General features: G+C 55.9%; 1 protein-coding gene across 1 annotated transcript in view; it reads left to right on the forward strand.

Annotated features, from left to right (window-relative positions):
• Positions 1-10,336, forward strand: part of SLC4A5 (solute carrier family 4 member 5) — a 92,078-nt gene that overhangs the window by 18,061 nt on the left and 63,681 nt on the right. The window contains exon 4 of the mRNA XM_045286580.1: positions 4,291-4,420. Coding sequence (XP_045142515.1) covers positions 4,291-4,420 — 130 coding nt within the window. The remainder of the gene's footprint in view (positions 1-4,290; positions 4,421-10,336) is intronic.

The following is a 10,336-nucleotide window of genomic DNA, read 5'->3' on the forward strand; positions in this document are numbered from 1 at the left end:
AGGGCTGCCAGCCCTCTCACAGCTCCTCAGCTCCTCCCTGCAGTCCACCTCACAGCTAGCTACCTCTCCATCCCCCAGTCTCTCTCCCCGACACAGCCTCGCTTAATCTCTCACACTCACAGTGATCTCAATAGCTCCTTCTTTCTCCCAATTTCTCCCCATCTCTCACACCTGCCACATCTCTGTTCTTCTATTCCCTCTCACAATCTCTCTCCCCACCTCCCTTTCACACATTCCTACACACACACACACACACACACAGCTCAATCGCTACCCTGCCTCCCCGTGCCGCCTTCGGGGTCCTTTAACTGGAGACACAAGTCAGTTTGTTGTGCCCGGCCTGGGTAAGAGGACTTTGGAGACAACAGCCAGGGTGGCAGCAGCAGGAGCAGCCAGGGGCAGCCCCGGCAGCCAGAGACCCCAGCGTTCAGCTATTCCACGGAGCAGGTAACCCCTCAACAGGGAGACTCAAGCCTCCCACTTTCTGCCCTGTGGCTTGACTTCATGACTCTTCCCTTGATCTGCTTTCAGGCCTGGCCTTGAAGGTGGCAAGGGACTCCTGCCTCATGGAACAGGCACAAATGCCCGAGGGGCAGCAGGCCCTCCTTCACAGAGACTGGGGTGCAGGGTGACTGGGACGCGGGGGCCTGGGGTGGCTGTTTGAGCCGTAGGACACAGCCTAGAAAGGGGGTAAGACCGGCTCACAAGGGCTGTTTGAGCCGTGAGCTTTAGGCAACAGGAAACCACTGGGGCTTGCAGCTGGGGTCAACTTTACCTTTGAGAAGCAGCAGATTGAATCCAGCAGGCAGTCTTCTCCCCCATCTGAAGAACACATTGAGCATTTAGAATTCTGGACGTCTTCGCACGTTGATGCTGTGTTTCTGTAAAATCTCCCTGAGTGTTCGGTGTCACCGACCTACAGGGGGATAACACAACAGGATCTTCTGCCCGTGGACTACGGCCCAGCACACACGCACCGTCTGTCACACTGCTTCCCAGAGAGCTCCCCGACTCCCAGGGGCGCGCCGTGAGAACACGTTGGAAACGTTTCTTGGTGTTTTCAAATGAAGTGTCCTTACAGCACAGTCTGCTGCACCCGGGGAATGAGTGGGGCCTGGGGCTACAGCCAGAGGCAGTGGGAGCAGGCTGGGCTGTAGCTGTGCCCAGGGGCTGGAGGTAACAGAGCTGACCAAAGGTGGTGGCAACCGACGGGGGTGGGGGGTAAAGGAGCAGGCACTATTGAGGAAGAAACTGAAAGAAATCAGTGTTTGCTGGGGCCTGGCTGGTGAGAAGAGAGTCTGCAGGAGTTGGGCCAGCGTTCCTTGTCTGGTTGGCCAGGTAACCGAGAGCGAGAACACTCAGAACAGGGGGAGCAGGGTCAGGGTGTGGGGGAGAGGGGCGGTGGGCTGGTGGTTTGTGTTTGTTGAGGTTGGCTTGAGGAGGCTGCAGGGCTCCCAGCTAGAGGGTCCCACTGGCGGTTAGAAATGCCCCATACAGGCAGGCCTGGTGTCACCGTGTGCATCCTTGCCCACAGGGTGGCACCGCCAAGGACATGAGGGTCCAGGAAGGGTGGGGAGAGAGCAGAGAGACAGGGGAACCCTGGAGGAGATTCCACCTCATGAGTGAGCCAGGCAAGAGGAGCCAGGAACACACGGAAAGAGGACCAAGCTACACACTGGTGTTGTCCTCAGGTCGGCTCTGTCTCGTGCCCCACCCCCCACCCCAGGGCTCCTTAGCCCCGTGTGTCACCGAGGAGAATGGCTCCCCATCTTGAGGTGCAGGGTAAAAACCTGGAAAGGCAGGTAAGAGCCAGACCATGAGGAAGGTCTCTCTGTCCGCTGGGTGACTTTGAACTGCCAACCTTTAGGTGAGTGGTTGTCAGGTGCTGTGGAGTTGGCTCGGTCATAGCGACCCTCGGAACGGAAAGGAGCCCTTCCCTGTCCTGTGCCAGCCTGCCACTGGGTGCTATGTTTCAGCCCCTTGGCCAAGGGCAAACCGTTCGTGTCACCCCGGGACCTGCGCGACAGGGAGGATGTGGACAGGGGTGGGGGATCAAGGAAGTGTCCTGCTATGATGGATCGTGGTTTCTATCCATGTTTCTGTCCACTTCCGGTCTGAGGAAACGGTCACCGCCGCTGGTGTCCAGAGCTGGAAACCGGACCACAGCTTCACGGTGCTGTTTGCTTTATTGATTTTATGGATTGACTGGTTTGACGATAAGAAACCCAAAGAGGGCTCCAGGGGCAAGAGCTGTGAAGGGGCGCGTAGCAGGGCATTGCACAGGAGGGAGTGACGGACCGGGGCTCCTCAGAGGCCCCATGCCCCGCCTTCACAAGGCAGCCATCACCCAATGCTTGCTGTCCCAGGAGTGCCAAGGTCCTCAAAGCCTCTGAATTCTCAAGAAGAGCCAGAGATACGGAGTTTTGATGTAAAATTTCACAGTTTCTTAATGCTATCAATGCTTTCAAAATCGTGTTATCCTCTGTTGGGGCTGAGGCAAATGCATCTTCAAACTACCACTTTGAAATCTTGGCGGGATTCGGTGTCCTGGTGTGGTGGGGGCCAGAGCAGTGAGCGCGGGTTAATGATCAGGTCAGGAGGGAGAGCAGAGAGAGTGTCAACCTCTCTTTCTAGAGGTCTGGGGTCCAAGGAGGAAGCAGAGGAGCAGGAGAATTTGGGAGGGAGGCAGGGGGAAGGGAGGGCTTGAAGTGGGTCGGATTATAGGCTTAGAGAAAGACCGAGGAGAGGAGGGGCACCCTCAGGTGGGTGAGTCCAGGGATGAAACTGGAGAAAGATTCCCTTTCTGTTCGAAGATGGCCTCAGGGGCAAAGACACAGAACTAGAAGGGAGGGTGGGAGGAGTTGGCACCTTTCATGTCTGGCGGCCTTGATTTTCTTGGGGAGGTGGGGTCGGAGATTGGTCAATAGGCTTGAAGAGAGGGTAGGAATGGCACAGAGGGCCACGGGAAGGGGCTGGAGGGGGGGAGGGGAGATGGGTGCAGAGCTGCTGCTCTTCTGAAATCTGGGAATCCTCCACCTACACAGCCGGCTGGTTTTCTCCAGTGAGGCTCCTGAGCCTGGGTGCTGGGGTTGGCCGTGAGTGGAGGCTCCACACCTGTTCCCTTCCGGGCCGTGCGCAGCGTCAGGTGCTCTGTTCATAGGCTGACTTCACTCACGAGTGAGTGGCGGCTCTGAGCTCACACCCATCTGGATTGAAAGCTCATTGGCACGCCCCCACCTGTGCCCTGTGCCACATCGCCTCTCTCCTAGCCCGTGCAGAAGACACCCTGCAGAAATGAGGACGGCATCCACGGATGCTGTTTGGTGTTGGCTGGTGCGTCGGCATCGGAAGCCAGCGAGTGAGGAAAGAGCGGTTGAAGTAATTGGCCAATGGGGACCCAGTGATGAGGACCCCTGGTGGCCTCGTGGGTTCCATGCTGGGCTGCCAATGACAAGATTAGCAGTTCGAATCCTCCAGCCGCCCCGAGGGAGAAAGATGAAGCTTTCTAGTCCTATAAAGTCCTATAAGGGATTTCCAGTCTTGGAAATCCACAGGGGCAGTTCTGCTCGGCCCTATAGGGTCCCTACGAGTGGTCAGAATCAACTCGGTGGCAGTGAGCTTGGCTTTTGGAGTTTGAGGGCCCCATCGAGAAAGACGTGAGCCCAGCAAGAGCTGATGAACTAAGGAGACATGGACGCCAGGAGGGAGGAAAGACTGGGCGAGGTGCAGGGCAGTCTTGAACTTGAACTAGAACAGAAGCCATGAAGTTGGTCGGGGGGAGAATGTCCTTGAGCGCTTTCAGGATGGCTTGGAGGTGAGAAACGTCCCCTTGATCTCCCTGCCCGGGGAGACACTGGGTGCGGGCATGGCCTTTTCCGTTCTAGGCCCTGTTGGGTCAGCATTGGATTGCTACCTTCAAGGTCAAAGGTTCAAACCCGCCAGCTGCTCTGTGGGAGAAAGAGGGGTCCATCTGCTCTCACAAAGATGAATGTACAGCCTTGGAAACCCTTATGGGGTCGCCGTGAGTTTGGAATCCATTCTCAGTGATCTTGTTGTTGTTAATTCCGTGACCAGTCTGAGGCTCTCCTGGCGTCTCTTTTACCTTCAAGATTCTTTTGCCCACGTCTCACCCAGCGTGAAGGAAATTCAGCCTCACTCAGAAGCTGGGCTCCGTGCTGCTGGATTAGGAAATGGCCTCCCCGACTTGTGATCCCTGCTCCGTTTCTGTTGGCCCCTCGGCTCTCCCGTCTTCCGTGGGCCACTCAGCAAACCTGATGCCCTCCCTTGCAGGCTCTCCAGCTGCAGAGCAGCTCCGGGGCATCCTGGGGGAGGAAGATGAGGCTCCCAACCCCACCCTCTTCACAGAGATGGACACCCTGCAGCACGACGGAGACCAGATGGAGTGGAAAGAGTCGGCCAGGTGAGGCGGGAGCCCTGGGAGGGCGGGGAGGGACAGGTTCCCTCGTCACTGGAGTCCCATCACCCATCCGTGACACCTCACCCCTGGCCTTCTGCCCAGGGGCTTCCTGGTGCCCAAAGACTTTCCTATGCCTTTCTTGGGCCTGGACATGGAAGAGGAAGCCCCACATGGATGACTGTCTTTAACCGCAGGGAAATTAGGATCCAAGGGAGGTCACCCAGGGGATCGCCACACCATGATGTGATACAGGGGCTTCGCAACGTCTGTGGAAACCTGGGACTGAAAGATGATGGGAATTTGCCCGTGAACCGTTTGAAGCGCCCTTGTGCATGGGCACATATTCTTCCATGTCAAATGAAACAATGCCAATATTCAAACTGCATGTTATTGAAGGGAGGGTTCAGCGTGGGGAGGGGGGCTGACCAGATCCTCCCACTCTTGTGACCCCTTGATAAATGACAAATTATTATTATTGTCATATCTTACACCAACCGCTGCCTCCCTTCCCGCTTGGTTTGCATCTTATTTACTTCATTTGCAAGGTACCCAAAGCCCTCTGCGGGCCATATACACCCCGTTTGCATAGCCCCATCCGGTCACTTGGACATTACAAAAGTTAGCTAGAAAGGCCATTTTACATAACTCGCTATGGCGTACATTAAATTGATTAAATTTAATTTACTTCCAATCAGAGCGAATATATACCAAGGAACGAGATTTTTGTCTGGCTTGGCAGGGCTACAGACCATTGTAGTACTTACCATTGCTGTCCCCCTCAGACCCAATCTCACCCCTTTGAGCGTGGTAGTGTTGAGGTGGGTGCTGCAGATGCGCAGCTGCGCCCAGGGCCAGCTTGACCTGGAAGCCACCAGGACTCCCAGAGCCTGAAGGCTGCGCCCCAATCATGGCCTGGGCCACTCTCTCACCGTCTCCGTCACCAGGACAGGCTGTGGGCAGTTGCTATGCCAAGGAGGAGGGAGCAGATTTTGACTTCCCAACCTCCTCCTCTCCCGCTCTCAGCTGGACCGTAGTTTGTACAGAGTTCGTCGAGTTGTTATAAGGAGCCCTGGTGGCATAGCGTGGGGCAGGTTGGGCTCCTAACCATAAGGTCTGCAGTTCAAAACCATCAGGCACTCTGCTGGAGAAAGATGAGGCTTTCTACTCCTGTAAAGAGTTACAGGCTTGGAAACCCAGGGGAGCAGCTCTACCTGTCCTGTCAGGTGGCTGGGAGTCTGGAGCAACCTGGAAGCAGTGAGCGTGGTGTTAGGTCCGGGTGAGTCAGGTTTGACTCCTAGCCACCCAGAGAAGAAATCCTCCAAATAACAGAGTGAAAGAGGCCTGTGGGGAGAGAACAAGCCCCCCCCCCCACACACACACACACACTTAGGCCCCGGGAGGGAGGGTCACGGGGCCAATTCTGCCCACATCAAAGAGGAGCGGGGAGGGGACCCTTTCAGAAAAGCATTTAATTTGCAGCAGGGAGTGCTTGCATTATTGAGCCTGGAGATTAACAGAGTGAAAAATCTCAAATCCGCAAGGAATTTTCCCCAGTGGTGCTCGGTGGGTGCTCTGTCGGGGTGGGGGTGGAGGGGTGGTAGTATTAGTTTGGGGGATATTCAGGGCCCTTGAAGAAGGAGTCGCCCCTGGCTGGATTGCAATGGCTTTTGGAGCTGTGCTGAGCTGTGCCAATGCCTGCACACAGAGGGGACTGTGTGTGCCGACGTCAGTCTGAGTGTGATCAATACGGGTAGGTCAGACTGTTCATAACATAGATTTCTATGAACTCAGTATCTTTAGTGCCCCCCTCCCCCCAGGGAAACGCAGCTGGCTGTTTGTTGAAAATGACCTTGCCTGAAGAGAGGGCTGGATCAAGTGAGATGGGGGGGGGGGGGGGGGCGCCCACTCTCTGAGCAAACAATTTACCCAGAATTCCCTCCTCTCTCAAGTCCTGGTCCACTTGGCTGCAAGAGGAAGGGAGGAAGGGAAAGAGACCTGGGTTGGAGTCTGCCCAAAGGCAGAGGGCCGTGTGCAGTTACTTGAAAATCATTAGAGCTTAGCATCTTCCAGCGGAGCTCTAGCAGGGCAGTGATTCTGTGTTCGTTGGGCTGTGAGCCACAGGATCAGCAGTTCAAAACCACCAACCACTCCTTCAGAGAAACATGGGGCTTTCTACTCCTATACAGAGTTACAGGCTCAGAAACTCACAGGGGCAGTTCTACCCTGTCCTGTAGGGTCACTCTCAATCGGAATTGACTCAATGACAGTGGATTTTGGTTTGGTTTGGTTTGGTTTGAAGCACCTTTCAAAAGATCTGAAAGCCAAGCAAATTCCAAATCCAGGCTGCCTCTGGCCTCAGCTCAGAGCAGATCAAAAGCAGGAGCCTGCCGGAAGGCTCTTGGGAGACATATGCCCTGGGAACCTTCCCGCAGCAGCCAGGCAAGGGCAGACGAGGAGGAGAGATGGGTCGGCTTGCTTGTCTCAAAGCAGATAAAGGCAATTGCAAATACCCTGAATGGTTGGACCTTCTGTTCAGCTTTGAAACTGAGCCCCTGGCAGCACCAGCCCTCTGGTCTCCCCATCCATCTGAAACCAACCTTTGGGGGCCAGGGCTGTCCACTCCTAGCAGAGCAGAGCAGAGCAGGAAGCTGAGAGCTCCTAACACAGAAGTCATCAACCTCATTCATTCACTCATCCATTCATTCATTCACTCCACCAGTGTTTGCTCACTGCTTGCTGTCTGCAAACCCAGAGACTGGAGCCAGAGACTGGAGAGACAAAAATGTACCTGGCAGATACTCTCCCCGACGGCTCAGGCTCTCAGTCTAACCGGGCAGCGAGGCACATAACAAGGCATTTCACTGTGCAATGAAGCAAAAGCTTCACTATGGAGGGGTACCGGACTCAGACGGACAGACAGGAGGGACCCAGGAAGGCTTCCCGGGGGAAGAGGTGCTCGGGATGAGCCAGTGTTAGCCAGGAGAGGACAGGCAGAAGAGGTCCTTGAATAGGGACAGGAGCCATGGAGGAAAGGCAGGCATGTCGTGGCTGGAATGTAGAGCCAGGGCTGGAGGGCGGCTGGGGCTTCCGGAGCCAAACCTCTGTGGGTGCCACCTGTCGGTGCGTCCAGGCTGTGCCTGTAATGGTCCCGTGGGACCACCACTTACACCCCTCAGACTCCCTCAGAGGCTGAGGAACCTCCTCCACCCTCCTCCTCGGCTTACTCAGGGAGGCCCTCCACGAGATGGGCTCAGACAGCAACAGGTGAGGATGGGGCAGCCCCTGGCGGGGTTTCATTCTCTAGTACGCAGGGCCACTGCGGGTCGGAACCGAACTGCCCGGCACCTAACAACCACCACCGTTCAAAGGTCACCTTCTCCAGGATGGGGCCTCGTGGTGTGTGGGGAGCCCTGGGGACACCCTTCTCCGCCTTTGGGCTCGGCTGCTCTCTGACTCCTTCCTCCCTCCTCCTCCCTGCAGCTGGCTTCCCTTGCCTGACCCTGCCCTTGGCCAACCCTCAGCTTCCATGTTCATCAGACCCTCAGAGCCGGTGCCCATGATTCCGCCCCAACTCCTCTTTCAGATGGGACCCAGTTTCCCCAGCAGTGCTTGTTCCATCGCCTGGCCCAGCTCAGAGTCACGGGGAGGGCTGGCTGCACAACACAGATCTGTCCTGGGGAACCGCGCTGGCCGGCCAGCGGACACCAAGTGAGCACTGCCTACGTGTGTCGATTCGCACACTTTTTGTTTCATGTCATTGACTGCCGTCCTCCCAGGTTTTCGGCTGACCCTCGTTATTGAACTTCGGCTGCTCCTTCACCCAAGTCCATCCGTGTCTGCCCGCCAGTGAGTCCTTCCGCCTCCCTCTCCAGCGGAGGGGGTGGGGGGTCGCCATCAGAGAGTGTGTCTTCTAGTGTCTCCTGCTTCTTCATTTTTACCATGCCGACCGAGCAAGGTCAGGTTGTGGGGCACTTTTGTGCCCAGGGGTCGTGGCGTGTTGCAGGGTAAAGCTCAGACGTGTGCTCCCAGATAATAAAACCCAGGGGCGTGCACACTGCCTCGTGAGGACAGCGCCTGGGGCATCGAGAGACTGGCCCCGTCAGCCTGGTTCTTATAAGCTGCCTGGCCGTGGGCAGGCTCCTTGTCCTCCAAGTGTCCGTCTCCCCATCTGGACACCAAGAAGAGTCACAGACTTGCCCTCCTGGGAGCCGTGTGAGACTTCGGTGAGCTAAGGCGTGGAAGGTGCTTCACATGCATCCACCACCGAGAAAGTGCCTGTAAGAGGCGTGTCACCAATGACACAGCGGGGTGAGAATCGTCAGATGGAGCCGTCTTCTCCAGAGGGGTGTCTGGGATGCTTCATCCTGGAGAAGGTGACCTTTGAACTGTGGTGGTTGTTAGGTGCCGGGCAGTTCGGTTCCGACCGGCAGTGGCCCTGCATACTAGAGAATGAAACCCCGCCAGGGGCTGCCCCATCCTCACCTGTTGCTGTCTGAGCCCATCTCGTGGAGGGCCTCCCTGAGTAAGCCGAGGAGGAGGGAGTCTGAGGGGTGTAAGTGGTGGTCCCACAGGGTCATTACAGGCACGTCCTGGACGCACCCACAGGTGCCTGGCACCCATAGAGGTTTGGTTCTGGAAGCCCTTCTCTGGAGGAGCCAGGTTGGAATTTGCTGGTCTCTCTGTCTGGGGGCATGCATTGAGCTGGGGGCTCCTGCTCACCCCTGAATGTGCAACATGGTGGCCGTAGGAGGGATGCTTTGAGACTGCATGGGCTTGGGAGCAGAGCCACCTGCCCCACTCCCCTCCCCACAGCTCCCGAGAATAATGGCACTCCTCGGCCATGGCCCCTTCACCACCCACGCACAGCAGCACACCACTTCCTGGGAAGAATAGCTCTCCAGTGCTGCCTACACTGCACACGGCCCTCAGAGGAGGCTGCCAGGGGGCCCAGAGGAAAGACTTCCCATCACAGGCAGAGACCAAGCACCCCACCTGCTGGGTCCCAGGTGCAGGCATAGCTGTCTGCAGAGGTGGGGGTTTCTGGCCATTGTGTCCTGAGTCATCGGATCTGAGATCACTCTGCCTAACGTACCTTGTTCTGTCCTAAGCAGACAGATTTCTGACCCGGGTTGGTTTCTCCCAGACTCTGTCAAGGATGAAAGAATGGGAGTAATCCACCCTGTTAACTGTTATAAATCTCATTGGGAATGAAATTAATTGGCCTTTGGGTTTATGGCTCACCAGTTCTTAAGAGCTTGGTTAGCATGAATCAGCATCCCCAAGTCTGTTCATCTCTTGCACACTGTTGTTGAGCCCATTCCAACAGTGGCCCATAGGACAGAGTGGACTTGCCCTGTGGGTTTCAGAGGCTGTCAATCTTCACAGAAGCAGAAAGCGTCATCTGTCTATTGACCTTGCAGTCCGCAGCCCAGGACGTAACCCACTACACCACCAGGTCGCCTTCTTCTCTAAGATACTAAAAAGATATATTTTGAGTCTGGTCTGGGAGGGTTTTCCCAAGAGGTCTGTCAGGACTTTCTGGTGCTCAAAGGTACCTCCTGGTTCCCAGGGCCCATGCCTGGATATTCAGACCTTTATACACTTTCAGGTTCATTGCCAAGGTTAACTTGTAAGGATACACACCCTGTGTGCAGTTGTCATCAGCTGTAGAAACAACTTTTTGCGCTGAGAATTCCACATACAGGTTCCCTAGATTTTACCGGGACCTAGCCACACATATAAGCCCTTTCCTTATAAGTGCTATAGAGCTCAGCTGCTCTCCAAAGGCCACTCCTAGAAGCCTCCCAGCAGAAGAAAGGGCTGGTGAGCTAATAGCTCAGGAAAACCAGCCATTGAAAGCTCTCAACGATACACATAGGACCTCGATGAATTAGAGTCTGTTACTCCATGGGGCCATGG

The sequence above is a fragment of the Echinops telfairi genome, unplaced genomic scaffold (assembly GCF_000313985.2).
Source record: "Echinops telfairi isolate 266 unplaced genomic scaffold, ASM31398v2 ScPeMD7_9;HRSCAF=40, whole genome shotgun sequence".
Classification (NCBI taxonomy): Eukaryota; Metazoa; Chordata; class Mammalia; order Afrosoricida; family Tenrecidae; genus Echinops; species Echinops telfairi.